General features: G+C 35.4%; 1 protein-coding gene across 1 annotated transcript; it reads right to left on the bottom strand.

Moving 5' to 3' along the window:
* Positions 1–50: 50 nt before the first annotated feature.
* si:rp71-46j2.7 (uncharacterized) lies at positions 51–15380 on the bottom strand. Its single transcript, XM_053506491.1, has 16 exons — positions 15112–15380; positions 13448–13565; positions 13023–13236; positions 11249–11391; positions 9037–9190; positions 8888–8943; positions 8507–8679; positions 8281–8391; positions 7127–7252; positions 6941–7039; positions 6707–6862; positions 4490–5096; positions 1892–1955; positions 1362–1534; positions 1103–1188; positions 51–1010 (listed from the first exon to the last, which is right to left on the bottom strand). Exons 1-16 carry the CDS (start codon positions 15310–15312, stop codon positions 921–923), a joined length of 2571 nt encoding a protein of 856 aa, XP_053362466.1. The 5' UTR covers positions 15313–15380; the 3' UTR covers positions 51–920.
* Between the last annotated feature and the right edge of the window lie 336 nt (positions 15381–15716).

Raw genomic sequence — 15716 nt, 5'->3', positions numbered from 1 at the left:
TATGCTTAAACAAATCTTCCCGTTATACTGGGTTGGAAAAATCCCTAATTGTATTTGTTGGTCTGTTGGTTAATATAACAATACTATGTATTCGAATGAACTTAGTCGCTTTAGTAACGTTTACACTCGATGTGATTACTATGTTCTCCATCTACTAGAACATAAGCTACATTTTCCATTTGTATTAATAAAACTGATCCTTAGACAAATCAAGACAAGGTAGATTTCAGAATGCAACATACTGTATATGATTGGAAATATATTGATTGAAACAATAAAAATGCTTTAATTACAATGCAAATATATTAAAGTCAGGTACATAAATATTAGCACATTCTTCATTTTCTGCCTTCATTTATGGTGCTTCTCCATTCAAACTTTCTGGCAAAAACTTCCATAAAATGACTGTAGCAAAACCAGTGCCAGGCCCAGATGTTAGATCCAATGTGGAAATGGGAAGTTCAGCAGCAGCTCATTTACACAGATATTAAAAATAAAAACATTTAAAGACTGTACAGTAAACTACTTGAATAAGCATTGCTTCCTCACAAATACTGGGTCACCTGTCAAGTCCTGGTTGTTACTGTCTGGGTAGACTTTCATGTTCTTAATTTCTTTTTTGAATTATATTTTGCTTTTAATGTGCGTGCATGGTGTCCTGAAATGGACTGGGATCTCAACAGTATTCCTGTCTTGCACCCAATGTGCCAGGCATAGACTCTGGATCCACCAAACTGAACTTGATAAAGCAGTTACTAAAGATGAATGGTGAATAAACAATGTGCAATGTCTTTTTATAAACAAAAAAGTGCCTTCTTCAACAAGTAACCAAAAGTTGCAAGTCAATGTCCCTGAATTTTTATATTTGATATAAAATAGAACATGGTATCTAATTGTACTATTAAAACTGTCCATTGACATCAAATCTTAGGCTTCACATTCAGTTTGGACATCACTTTAAAGGTAGTTTCTCCAGGCAAAAACTGTCTTAAGAGATACATCAGCAACATCTAAAAAACACAAATTAGAGAAATTAAAGAGCTGTAAAAATTAATTAAATACTGAGGATGTACAGTAGTTTTGCATGCATAGCATCACTCACATAAACCAGCTTCTTGTTTTCTTCTGCATCTTGGAATCTCTTGAAAATGGTCTCCAGATTACTTTTGTTGATTGCAAAGCCTGCAACTATTAAAATATGAGATAGCAATCAAATTTCAAGCAGAAAATGTCTAGATTATAGCATAAAATATTACATTTAAATTACAGCATTTGGCAGAGATATTACAATACATACACTTAGATATTGCAGAGATTTTACAATACATACACGTACATACATAGGATTTTACAATACATACACTTGGATGTCATGATTTTCATTGCTTTCTGCTTGGTCTCATTCTTGTCACTGCTTTGAGGTAGAAGCTGTGGTGCAGGCGTGTCAGGCCATATGCTTTTACAAAGGCTATCAATGTGGGTGGCAATCTGAGCTTCTGAAGGGTTCTTCTTTTTCAAAAATGTATTTACTTTCCTGAGAAGCCAAAGTTAATAAGTGTTCAAGATGTGGGTACAAAAAAACACTCTTAAAGTGCTTAAAGTGCATAACTGAGAAGTAATTGAGTAACTGCAATTGAGTAACTGCAATTGAGTAACTGCAATTGAGTAACTGCAAGGTTATCATTTGTTTGTCTATGTTCGTACAGTATATGCGGTTATATGTTGGTTTTTACTTATACCTGAAACACACACTTTTGTCAATTCTATATTTATGTATGGCACAGTGTCATTTAATTCATGATTGTAAAACTCACAAAAGAAATGCACAACTACAACACTTTAATCAAAGCTCTTATATATACTGTAAATACCTCAATATCTTAGAACTTACTTATTTATCATTTGGGTGAATGGTGTTACAACCGCCTTGAGGAATTTAAAGGTATATGAATTTCCTGTAGTAAATAAAAAAACAATAATTTGGTTCAGTGCCCAGATAAAATGGAAGGGTTGCATCAGAAAGGGCATCCAGCATAAAACATGTGCCAAGTTTGTGAATCGGATGTGGAGCAGCCGAGAGACCAAATACATGTGTGTATATAAGTGGCAAGAAAAAGTATAACAACCTTTCCATGGTTTTCTGCATTAATTTGTCACTAGATGTGATCTAGGCCAGTATTCACAAAGCTTCTTAAGCCTAAAAGTTGCTCCCAGTGATCAAATTCTAAGAAAATCTTTAGAATTATGACATTTTCTTAGAATTTCCCCTAAGATAAAAATGATTCACAAAACTTTTTAGACCTAAAAACAGCTCCTAAGCTAAAAACTGTTAAGAGTAGAGAGGAGGACTTTTAAAAGGCTTGTGAGTTTCTATAACAGAAGACAAAATGTCAGAAAGCATAAATATTCTCCAAAAACTGAACGTAAAGCTAAAATTAAATACTGCTCTTCTGTCCAATTTGTTTTTCTTGTTCATTTACTCCCATCCATCTCTCTTGGATTGTTGGCTACATACTATCCAAAAGTGCAACTCGTAACTGTGTCCTGCAATCATGTAAATTGGTAAGAGATGAGCCATTTGGAAAAGGTGAGCCATTCGGAAATACAAGTAATAAAATCAGTATGGTAATTAAATGTAAGAACTTAAATATAGTGACTACTGTATGGAAATTGGTTGCTTCAAAAGTAGACACTTTTTCAACATTTAGCTGTTTTAATTAACTTTAAGATATTTAGCTTATAACAAAAACTTTGCATAAAGTAACCTGCATTCACGATTATACAATTTCTTTATATACAAACACTATAATTTCACTGTCTATTCTATTATTATATATTCTACTTTGGCGAAGAGTTCATTTTTATCAACCAATCACAGTCCTTGAATTGCTGCATCATCCTAGCAACGAGGTCAACCACACCTCCTCACTAAGATAAAGGTTTTTGTGCTTTCCTTACTCAGAGTTGCTCTGAGAAGATTTCTAAATCACTTTTAGTCTGTTAGTGCTCCAACGTCGGGCCAATGGCAGTGCATACGTTGGGCCAATCAGTGGTTGTCCACGTAATTTTGTCCATTGGCTCAAAGTTGGCCCATGGGGGTTGGTTCAGTATATAATGGTAAGGTTGGAATTTAAATAATAAATTATATTGCTTTAGCCAGTGCAATAGGCTCTCTCAATGATGCAATTAAATCAGGAGCTCAAATGAGGGTTGGTTACCAATCTAGTACATAAATACCATTGAAAGAACTATATATCTAACTTAGTAAATACTGCAGTTGGCCCAACGTTGTCCCTTTAGCATTGTGCTATCTGAGCACACCACACACGTTGTTGGTCTTTCAGCTTTATATATTTGTTATGTATTTCTTATATATAGTTATTAACCCTGTTGGTCCCTTGGGCTTAATACAAACCTTAATAACTAAAAAAGGCTAGTAGGTCTTAAATTACAGCGTAATCTAAAAACTTTCTAATACCTTTTTTTTTTTTTTTATAAAAATGCTTTATGGGTGAGGGAAAAGTTCCAGAATTAAAAGGTTTTTTCTATAAAAAGCAAAAGGGATTGGCATATGGACTTAAATAATGACCAGGATTTACAAAGCTTCTTAGAATTCTCTCAGAGAGCTCGAAGTCTTGAGCTTGAAGTCTTAGACTAAAAGTGATTAAGGAAACTTCTCAGAGCAACTCTGTTTTTAGGAAAGTACAAAAACAACAACACTTGTGATCTATTTCAGATTGATGGGAGCAAAATGGCTTAGCATCTACCAATTTACATGATTATAGGACAGTCTATTTAAGTTGCACTTTTGGATGGTATGTAGCCAAAGATCCAAGAGAGATGAAAGAAGGCAAAAGAATAAGAAAACCAAATTGGACAGAAGATCAGTGTGTACTTTTAGATTTACGTTTATGTCTTCTTGCCACCATTATGTCCTCTGCTATAGAACCTCTTAAGTCGTTCTGTCTACTCTTAACAATTTTAACCTTAGGAGCTTTTTTAGGGCTAAGATGTTTTGTGAATAATTTTTATTTTTACTGAGATTTAGTCCTAAATTTAAGGGGAAATCTTAAAAAAAAAAAAAAAGTCATAATTCTAAGAATTTTTTTTAGAAGTTCATCACTAGGAGCAACTTTTAGGCTTAAAAAACTTTGTGAAACGATCAAAGGTGTGTAATTTTTGTACAACAAGATGGGTAACTAATATCTAATAAACTGGCCAGGAAGAGAAAATAAAATTGTGTCCCTAATTCCTTCATACCAGTGCAATTCACACTGGCATATTATTCCAGTGCTAAGAACTATATCTGCACTTACATAAATTCAGGTACACTATTAAAAATGAGTTTCTACTTTGTTGTAATAGACAAAATGGCAAATTATAATGACACAAATTTATTGAACCATTCTCTAAATTTGTGTTAGTCTGGAAGTACTCACAGACAAGGTGTTATTGCTAAATGGTTAAAAGACATTCATATTAAACCTACCAGATATTTCCTTCAGTAATTCAAATATCACTTTATTGGCCTCAGGTTGCTCCCAAGAGTTGGAGTCTTTTTTATTTCCTGATGGCTGGCTCAATGTTTCATCTTTAGGATGAGATACTTCGTCCTCCTTTTTAGATTTGTCTGGTTCCGATGAATCCTTACAAGGAAGATTTTCTTCCTTGCTTATATCTCCATTATAATTGCTGGCAGTTGTGCATTGGAGTGCACTATTCTCATCATTTTCAGATGAACTCATGGCTGAAGCAGGATGTCTATGATTTTTTTCAAATTTAATATATCTTTTCTGAGTTGCATATTTTGCTATATTTTCAGAAACACTTTGAATTCCAAAAGAATACATTTCTGGGTGATCAAAAAACTGAACAACGTTGTCTTTTTCACTCGAAGAGGTGGAAGTCTGCTCAGGTGAGTTTAAGTGACCAATGTCTGTTACCGACAAGTCATCTTCTGTTTCTTTGGCTTGTCTCTCTAAGGTTTGTTTACTCCTTGGCAGGGTAGCATCCAGTCCATGTTGAGGTGTGGCCTCTGATGCACTGCATTTATACATGGCTTCATGTTGTTTCTCATCCCCTTTGTGGTTACTAAGCTAAGTAAGAAAAAACATAAAACTTTGGTTTATTTTTTGGCTACTGATAATCTGCAAAGACATTTTAGAATGATTTTAAACAGGACAAATCCAGTTATTTGGGAAAGCCTTATACTTAACTTGATATGGTTGACACTCTTAAATAAATACTGCGTATTTTTACTGGTACTAGGACTACATGCGGCTAGAAGTAAGCTTTTTGATCACACAGTAACTCTAGATGGCCTTTCTGTTTCATCAAGAACAACAGAAATTGGTATGAAAATAGATTCCAATATTTCATTTGAAGTTCATGTAGATAATATTACCAGGATAGCATTCTTTCATCTCAGAAATATTGCCAAGATAAGGATTATAGTGTCACTAAACGATGCAGAACAATTAGTTGCTTTTATCACATCTAGTTTGGACTATTGTAACGCCTTATTGTCTGGATTTTCAACTAGATCCAGACAATAAGGAGGGTCCTCACTACAATCAGAAGATATGAGCACATTCTTATCCACACTGCGTTGGCTCGCAGTAAAATTATGCATTGATTTAAAAATATTACTTTTAACCTATAAAGCATTAAATGGTCTCACGTCGGAGTATCCGAGTGAGCTGCGAGTGTTGTACAATCCGCCACGCCTACTTCTTTTTAAAACTATTTATTAGGCCAAGCATTTTTGTGAACAGATTTGCCGTAGGTAAAGGAGCAGATCTGGGGGACGCATGCATGTAGAGTATTATGATGAACTGGTATGTTTGGATGCTGACTTCTCCACTCTCATTTATCACTCAGGTTTGTTTACAATGGAGTGACTGGTTGGTTTACATCCCAGAGAACCCTCATGTCTGTGTTTCCTTCTTGCTCTCCTGGAGTCCCTGTTTGCACTAAATATACATTCACCTTATACACGTGACTGAGACCATACCTAACTGTTATCTCTTCTTCTCCTCTCCTTACTCTCTACGTCTTCCTGTCTATCTCTGTTGAGCTATACATTCCGCTCCTGAGCTGCCAGTGATCCAGACCCCCTCTGCCCTCTAACCTACCCTGGTGCTCCGATTCTGGTTGAAGATTTTGCTGCATTTCATACACATTTCCATAATTTTCTTTTGATTCTATAAAGCTGCTTTGTGATAATGACCGTTGTTTAAAGTTAAATATAAAATTTAATTGAATAGAATATTTGTTTTTAGAGCCTTAGTAATGATATCACCTATTTAGAACAAAACAACAATGTGCAGTTAAATCATGGAGTGTATACATTGAGAATCTAATGTTTTAGTTCTTTATTAAAAACACAATTATTAATTTCCTAAAGAACCATAATAAAATTGTTATTGAGTTTCACATCATTGGTATTGTTATACTAAAACATAAACTTTTATCACTTTTTGCAGCTCTAAATTCAACTCACATTTCACAGTATAAGTAGTGTAGATTTGTTTTTTAAGCTCTAAGTGCACAGTCAAAAAATACAAAGATACTGTATATGCAGTTCTAGTTACCAGCTGGTTTTGGTGGTGCACGGGTCCATACAATATTATTTCACCAGATGAAGATAATGTAAATCATAGCTACAGCCTGTAGTCTTGGTATTTGCTTCACATACTGTATTTACCTCATCATCAACACTGGGAGTGAGGAACGATGCAATTCCACCCAACAGATCCCACAACCATCCATCATGCCCTTCTTCATGTTGTATCCAGTCAAGTGGACCAAGGAACTTAAACACAAGCTCAGAGTTGCCAAGTTCTTCATTGGTCAACAGTTTCTAAAGTAGTAGATGTAATAATTGTTATATAATACATAATGTTTTCCTTCTAAAACTACCACCAAATGTAAAGCTTACTTTTAAGGCATGTTCCAAAATTTCTCTTGCTTCCTCCTTATTCCACTCTGATTTGGGTGTCTCTACTAGTGCCAATAAGGAGGGCAGTTCTCCTTTTTCCTGAAAAGATATTAAATCCTTTGAGATGTGTCCAACTGGTAAATGTGCGATAGCATGGTTGTTTTACAACCAACATGTTTTTCTTACCTTAAATTGATCATAAAACTGGATAATGTGTGACTGGTTCCTTTTCACATCCCAATGAAAGTTCTCAAGGTTGTTCTTCTCTTCCAAATGAACAGTGAAACACAACTCATTTTCTTCCATTTGTACCTATAAGGACTTTTGTGGTTATTTTGCATGAAGCCACCAAGTACTGTTAACCAAGTAAAAAGCCATATTCTGCTGGGGATTTTTGATATTTATTAAGGTGGTGGATTAAGCTGTAAAATGTATTGTGTTTTTCTTTGCACACTAGAGTACAACCCGAATTCGAGAGAAGTTGGTACGGTTTTTGGCACGCTTACCTCTTTGGTAAGCATTTCACTGCATATCGTACTGTGTATGACTGTGTATGTGACAAATAAAATTTGAATTTAAAATTTAAATATAATGGAAGCTAAAAGAGTTACAAATCAAATAAGTCAATATTTTATTTACAAAAAAACATAACTAATGTTTAAATATGCTCATTTCAAATTTGACTGTTAAAAAGCATGGACCTTGGAGACCTTTCAGCGTCTTATTAGCGTCAGTTCAAATCGCAGCATCTCTGATGCTGTGTGTGTGTATAAGTGCATATGGTATAAGTAGCTTTCGAGGGTACTATAAATGCTAAAAGGTATATAAAAGTGTCAGATGATGTCTATTTCAAGGAAGGCCTTGTGTATTTTAGCAGGACAATGCAAAACCACATACTGCAGCTATTACAACAGCATGGCTTTGTAGTAGAAAAGTCCAGGTGCTGAATTGGCCTGTCTGCATCTATGGAAAATATTTGGCGCATCATTAAACAAAAAATATGTCAAAGATGACTGTGTACACTCCAGCAGAAAGAAAACCAACATTAGGTAGAAATGGGACCAAATTCCAACACCAGAACCCCAGAAACTCAATGCCCAGATGTCTTCAAATTGTTTTGAAAAGAATGAGGAGATGATACACCATAGTTTTAAATTTTTAAAAATTTGAAAAACATCCCAACTTTTTCGGAATTCGAGTTGTAACTAGTAAATATACACTGTGTGTACTACACATGACCAGCACCATGTGCTAATAATGAGTCACTAGACAGACAATATCTACACTGCTCCACTTCTACTGATATATGTGGTAGATGGCACATATAAAATGTGACTTACATTAGTGACCGAAACTTCCCAATTTCCAAACTTCCACACTTCAAAGGAAAGTTTATATTCCATTATCTCCTCCTGGGGGAAACCTGAAAGACTTTCCACTTCAGTGTCAACCTAAGAACAAAAACAATTAAAAGCAATGATTTATAACCAGCCTTAATTTATTTTTATTATTATTATTATTATTATTATTATTATTATTATTGATAAATGTTATGCTTTTCCTCACACTATCACAAGTGGAGCCCTCACTGTTACTGCTTGCATCATCAGTCTCTGATGCTGCAGGCCTGCGGAATGGCACTGCCTCCTCTTTTACTGCTTTCTCCTTTCTTTTTAATTTGCCTTTTTTTGGTTTCATAATTCCAAAAACCCTAGAAAACTTCTCTTTCAGTTTTTTGCCTGCATGATGACAAATAGAAGAGTGTGAACAGCAATTTCCAAAATCAGTGTCAGTGCATTTATTGTCCCAGGGATATTGAAATTAACTACCTGCTTCATTATCAGGTTTACTTGTTGTGTAGGCAAATTAACAAACATTATATTCTGGCATTTCAGGACACTCTAAAGTGTCTTTGGACCCTAAGGTAACTTAAAATGATTATAGCACCTTTCGTTTTAGCTTTGCCGTCTTCAGACGGGGGTTCCTCTGGCTCGTCTTGCAGCCTAAACATAGAAATCAGCTGTTACTATTAAATGGACATAAACACAGAAACAAAAGTTACTCTGCATGTACCAAGATGTGGTCATGAAACTTACACATCAATGTCCTCACTCTGTTTTGAGGAAGGAACATCTTTATCTTGGTCAGGCACTTCCTCTGTAAGGTTTTCTGAAGGCATTTGGTTCAGCTGAGAAATAATTAGCTGATTTAAGTTGTCTGGATCAGACAGAAATGTGACCAAGTCTAGTGCTATAAAGGGGAAAAAAACATGTGGGCATATATACACAAATACAATATAGGTCTACAATTTTACATACAATCTAAAAAGAAAAATCCGGAAATCACATTGTATGATTTTTTTTAACAATTTATTTATGAATTTCTGTGTCAAATAAGTATTTGATAACTTGCTTATTAGCCATATTTCTGACCCTCAAAGACCTGTTATTTTGCCTTTAAATAGTCCAGCTTTACTCTGCTCATGATTCTAAATTAGTAGCACCTGTTTGAGGTTGTTAGCTGTCATAAAGACACCTGTGCACCCCACAATCAGCATAAGTAGCAACATGGGCAAAACCAAAGTGCTGTTAAAAGACACAAGAGACAAAATTGTAGACCTTCACAAAGCTGGAAAGGGTTACGGGGCAATTGCCAAGCAGCTTGGTGAAAAAGAACAACTGTTGGAGGAATTGTAAGAAAATGAAAGAGGCTAATGATGACTGTCAATGTTCCTCAGACTGGGGCCCCACGGAAGATCTCTCCTCGTGGGGTATCAATGATGCTTAGAATGGTGAAAAATCAGCCCACGAATGGTGAAGAACTACACGGAATAAGCTGGTCAATGCCGTGAAGAGAGCTGGGACCATCGTTTCCAAGGTTACTATCAGTAATACACTAAGATGTCATGGTTTAAAATCTTGCATCGCACAGAAGGTTCCCCTGCTTAAGTCAGCACATTGTCCAGGCCCATCTGAAGTTTTCCAGGGACAATCTGGATGATCCAGAGGAGTCATGGGAGAAAGTCCTGTGGTCAGATGAGACCAAAGTAGAACTTTTAGGTCTTAATTCCATTCGCTGTGTTTGAAGGAAGAAGAATGATGAGTATCATCCCAATAATACCATACCTACAGTGAAGCATGGGGCTGGAAGCATCATGCTCTGGGGGTGACAATGACCCAAAGCACACAGCCAGGAAAACCAAGAAGTGGCTCCTTAAGAAGCATATTAAGGTTCTGGAGTGGCCTAGCCAGTCTCCAGACTTGAATCCAATAGAAAATCTTTGAAGGGAGAAACTACGTGACAGCCCCGAAACCTGACAGATCTGGAGAAGATCTGTATAGAAAGTAATATATATATATATATATATATATATATATATATATATATACACTATAACTATGAATAGATAAGTAATGACTTTACTATGACTTGTGTTATTTTATAACATGTGACTCTGGGACAATGTCTTCAAACAGAAAGAGGTTTGGCAAAAGCATTTTATCCAATAGTCCTCATATGAGGATCATACAAAGATGTATAGACAATGCAGTTGTTTGTGTCTTCACAATATATACTATATATGTGCATCTCCATAAATTAGAATATAATTAAAAAGTTTATTTATTTCAGTAATTCAATTTAAAAAATTAGACTCATATAGATGCATTACACACAGACTGATATATTTCAAGTTTTTATTTTTTATTTTTATTTTTATATCGTACTGTCTGTTTGTAATCAATCCATATAATTTACGAGTTAAAGTAAATATGTCACATTTTCAATTATATTTTAATTTATTGAGATGCATCTGTATATTAATAATTTCTACAATAACTCATGCTAAAATGCTGACTGTTCACTGAAACATTACTTGTACCTAAAGAGTTTTTTTTTTTACACCAAATCCAAAATGGTTAAATATCTGTAAATTTTTTAAACCTAACAAAGACTTATATTTAATGTTATTGTTTAAATTACTATGCATTGTATCCCATTATTATGCTAGAGTACTGGGCCAAAATATATGCACTATGTATACCAGAAAAAAATCCCTGAAATGAGCTGCAGTAAAAGTTAGACTTTGTCCTTATTATTACAGGTTATTTCTTATTTGTTGGTGACCATTTTCGAAAATGTTTTTGAGAAAGCCACAAGCAATGTAAGTGAAAACATGTTGGCAAGTATGTTTATTTCACACATAATCACTTTATGATAAATAAAATATTTATTTTGTAATGCTCTATCAGCTCCTGAACAACACAGTGTTGGAATGCAGAGTGGACAAGTAAAGGAAATAGCACTAACCTTTCATAGCCAGAATTTCTTGAAGAACATAGTTGTAGACATTTGCATCCCAAAGGTGTTTAGGGAAAAGATTGTATATGAGAGCCTTACAGATGTCCCTAATAAAATCAAATTCCTCAGCCTTAGAACTGAATGCTGGTGACCTGCACAAGGAAATGTAGTGGACTCATCAGAGAAAAATATGTTTCATATTTTCCACAGACCAAGATTTTCACTGCTGGCACCATTGTAACCGACACTTGCCATTGGCACGAGTGACCAAAGGCCCGGCCCTGTCCATTGGCCCTGTGGTGCTCCTGATTAACAGTTTTGGTGGAAACAGGAGAGTTGAGGTGCACATTTAATTCTGCAGTGAGTTGTGCAGCGGTGGTTAGCACCCGGATATCCCTTTACATACACAGTATATATATATATATATATATATATATATATATATATATACTGTATATAATACCATAGTACTCCTACAAATTGGGACTGGGTGTTTTTTTAATAATCTAATCTGAGGGGCATGCTGGGGTGTGGCAATAGGACTTTGGCAATATATCCTTAGGGTGCTGTGGGGTGGTGGGGTGGGGCATCTGTGGATCTGACCTGTTTGTCTGGTTCATCCCTTGGGTGCTTGATCAGATTGGAATGTGGAGAATTAGAAACCAGGTCGGAGGCCTTAGGGTAAATGCTAAACCCTGTGTTCATGGCAGGCTGTAGTGCTCTAGGTGTTCTTGTGCGTTTCTCTTATGGGTAGAATTGACTTTTTCCGCAAGATGTGCTGCATTGGCTTTTCTTTGTTTTTGGTTTTCTCAGTCATTATGTTATGTTAACAACATAATTATGTTATGTTAACAAATGTTAACAAAGTCGATGGGTGCCAAAAACTCGGCACCCATCGACTTTGTTGATAAAGTTAAATTAAATTTAGTTTATTGGGATTTTATGTGAAAAACCAACACAAAGTGGCACATAATTGTAAAGTAGGGAAAAAAACATATGTTTTTTATATATATTTTTTTACAAATATAAATCTGAAAGGTGTGGCATGCTTTTATATTTAGCTCCCTTTAGTCTGATTCCCCTAACTAAAAGTCCAGTGAAATCATTTGTCTTCAGAAGTCAGCCTAATTAGTAAACAGGGTCACCACACAGGACAACCATTAGTCATGCACCCCATAAATCTGGCCTTTATGGAAGAGTGTCAAGAAGAAAACCATTTCTTCTAGGGATATCAGAGTAAAGGGGGCTAACTATAAATGTATGCCATATTTATAATAAAAAAACTTTTTAAAAAAATTATGGGCCACTTTGTGTTGATTTGTTACATAAAATCCCAATTAAATACATTTATGTTTAAGGTTGTAATGTGACAAAATGTAGAAAAGAAAAATGCAATTGAAAAGTACTGTGTAGCAAATAGCGCAAAGTATGTTTTTTATAACCGGTAAAAAATCTTTTTTGAAAGAAGACTAATAGCTTGCACTATTTGAAATAGATTGTTTATTCCAGAATTCCATTGCCCAGCCCTACTACATATACAGGGACATTTTCAAGTAGCAATCCGATTTAAATTATCTACATTAGTTTTACAAATTAGAGAAGAAAGTGAGGCAATAACAGTCTGCACACTTTTAAGACACCAACACAAGTAAGTCATCAACACAACTGATTTAAGCGGAAAAAACAACAAAAGTAAAGAAACTGCCAATCTAATAAAAAAGTTAGAGGCTAAAGTTAGAGGCTAATGCATACCACATCAATTGTGATTGAACTGCATGCTTACCCTTCTGCCTGCTTGGTGTTCTGAAGATGCTGGGTGAAGATCTGAATGCAGCCAAGACCAGTAACTGAGAGTTCCAGGTCCTTAGCCTTGCAAATGATCTCATCTATCACAAGGTTGAATTCAGTGAGTAATGCTATAAATAGTGGCTGACTCTCCCGGAGTTCTGGAACAGTGCTCCATGGCATGACCAGGTTAGTGTAGGCACAGCTAAACACTGCAAGACACACAGTACTGATTTTTAAAACTTACCTTACTGAATACCTGTAACTGCACTGCATGTTATACTGTAACTGTGTTTTCTATTATTGGCCAAAGAGTCATACAACGATCAAAGTATTGATTAGCGACTGTGTCTATGACTCATTAGAGAATTAGAGAACTGCTTTGTATATTTTTCTGAAGAGAAAATGAAAGTTAAAACTTACTGTGCTGAAGTGACCTCTGAATATGTGGGTACTGTGGCTGGTGAGATACTATTTGTACGGCCTGGACTGCTGCATCGAGCTCATCACTGCCAACTCCCTGCTTATTCTCACTTTCTTGCTGTAAAAAGATTATTTATAACAGATGTGGACTGACAATTAGACAGTGTTTTAATCAGTATATTAGGACATATTTAATCATATTCACAGAGAAGATAAGATTCTTAGGAGGTCTGTGCTATAAGATTTCTATCCTAAACTAATTCCTAAAATGAGTGTGTCCACATTGTGTGCTGTTTTTTTATCTATAGACACAGAGAACATAACTGCTTGGGTGGGCACAAAATATAAGCAATATACTAGTGCAAGGAAAATGATGGCATAAGTAGAAGATTAAAAAGTAATTGATATCAAATAAGCCGAGACACAACAACTAGCTACTGGCACTACTTAAAACCTTAGATCAGGGCTGTTCAAATCTAGTTCTAGAGGTCACCACAGTTTGCCTCTTAACACACCCACATAATAACCTGGAAAATAACAGATTAGTTAAATCAACTGTGTTTGAGAAAGAAAAAAAAACTGTGCTGGACACTGGTCGTATTGCACTGTGTTGAACAGTCCTGCCTTACATTAAGGCTAGACCTTACAAAATTACAAAATTACAACTGGTACGATTATTAAGTTTTTATTAATGTCAACTCTAATGCATAATGTAATAATATCTGTGAAACTGTGATAGGTTCTTTTCAGTAACAACAAGATAATGCTTGCAAATTGCCGAGATGTAGAGGTTTACAACCCTAAAGCTGTCTCTATTTTGGTCAATCTGGAGGTAAACCCAAAAATAGTTTGTGTATCCACAAATTTAAATTAAGGGCAGGTTTTTATATAAATAATAACAAATAATTTTACATTTTAAAAGAGTCACTTTAGCATCTTCAATTTATATGTGGAACCCTAAAATATAGCTTAAATATAAATATTCCAAATATAACACATTTATAAAATTAGGACTTTTAAATAACTAGAAAGGAACTGTAATAGGTTGTCCTATCATTTTATAACCAAACTATGACTAAAACATTTACAGAATACTTGTTTAATTGTTTTATTAGCTTCACTTGTTTTGGCATGTTGTCCAACAACTCTTGGGAATTCCAGGTGCAATTGTACAGAAACCACGTGACACGTCCACTGCACATATCTGGAGTCATTTTCATTCAATTCAAATCTGCTTTCTAATGGCAACTGGTTGTGCCACAACTAATTTTGAGGTTGCTACTGTAAATTCTACTAATCTCTGACATTCTTTCTAAAGATTTTTCAGCTTCACAAACTGTTCATCATTCAAACCCAGCCCGCGCGCGCGCTGTAGGAGAGTCGCTTTACATCTCTTTATCTCTACACTTGGCTTCCTGTGGTTTTAACACCACTGGACTTTCGTTAACAGTAATACCCATCTTCATGTCAGACTGCTTTTTCTTACCTCATCTCATTCTCAGATCAGCAGTCCACTCTCACAGAGTTTGCGTGTGATGCGTTTAATACAGTATACACACACACACACACACCTGTTTTAAACATAAAGCCTTATCTATAGGCTATGTGAAGAACATACATATACATGATGAAAAAATATACTATAAAATAGAAATAATAAATACCCGAGACAGCGTTTCATCCGCGTCCGTACAGTCGGTCTGTGTGCTACATTCACAAACTTCGCTGCTCTCTTCTCTCGGACGGAATAAAAAGAAACCCAGCGCACAGAAACACCCCAGATGATATGTCTGAAAAAACTCAAACTCTGAAAAATACAAAACCAAGCCTAAAACCACAGCAAACACACAACTCCGAAAATACATTTCTTTCTTTTTTTTTTTCTTTCACTTTAAAGTATCACGGTTGCTCCAATTCAGTCTGTCCATGAAGACACTTCCGGATCAGTGAAACGCCGCAGCGCGCCGCAGAAACACAAGAGGAGCCGAGCCGGTCTGAGCGGAGAGTGCAGTTCTGATAATGGCCACACGATGGCAATCAAAACTCACACTGAAGCAAACATTCTCAATGAAACTCATTTGTTAACCCATTGGCTTAAGTAGACATCATTAGGGGAAAGGTGTATACAGAAATTAGCAAATTGCTTCCTTCCACCACCTCATGCTATACTGAAGCAGACTTTAATGACCATTTTTAATTAAATTTATACAAGCATTAGAAGGTCAAAGCCATTTTTTGTTGTGTGAATGAGTGTGTAAATGTGTTTATG

This window comes from Clarias gariepinus, chromosome 10, assembly GCF_024256425.1.
Source record: "Clarias gariepinus isolate MV-2021 ecotype Netherlands chromosome 10, CGAR_prim_01v2, whole genome shotgun sequence".
NCBI lineage: Eukaryota > Metazoa > Chordata > Actinopteri > Siluriformes > Clariidae > Clarias > Clarias gariepinus.
The sequence above is the reverse complement of the archived record's forward strand: the minus strand, read 5'-3'. Positions and strand labels throughout refer to the sequence as shown.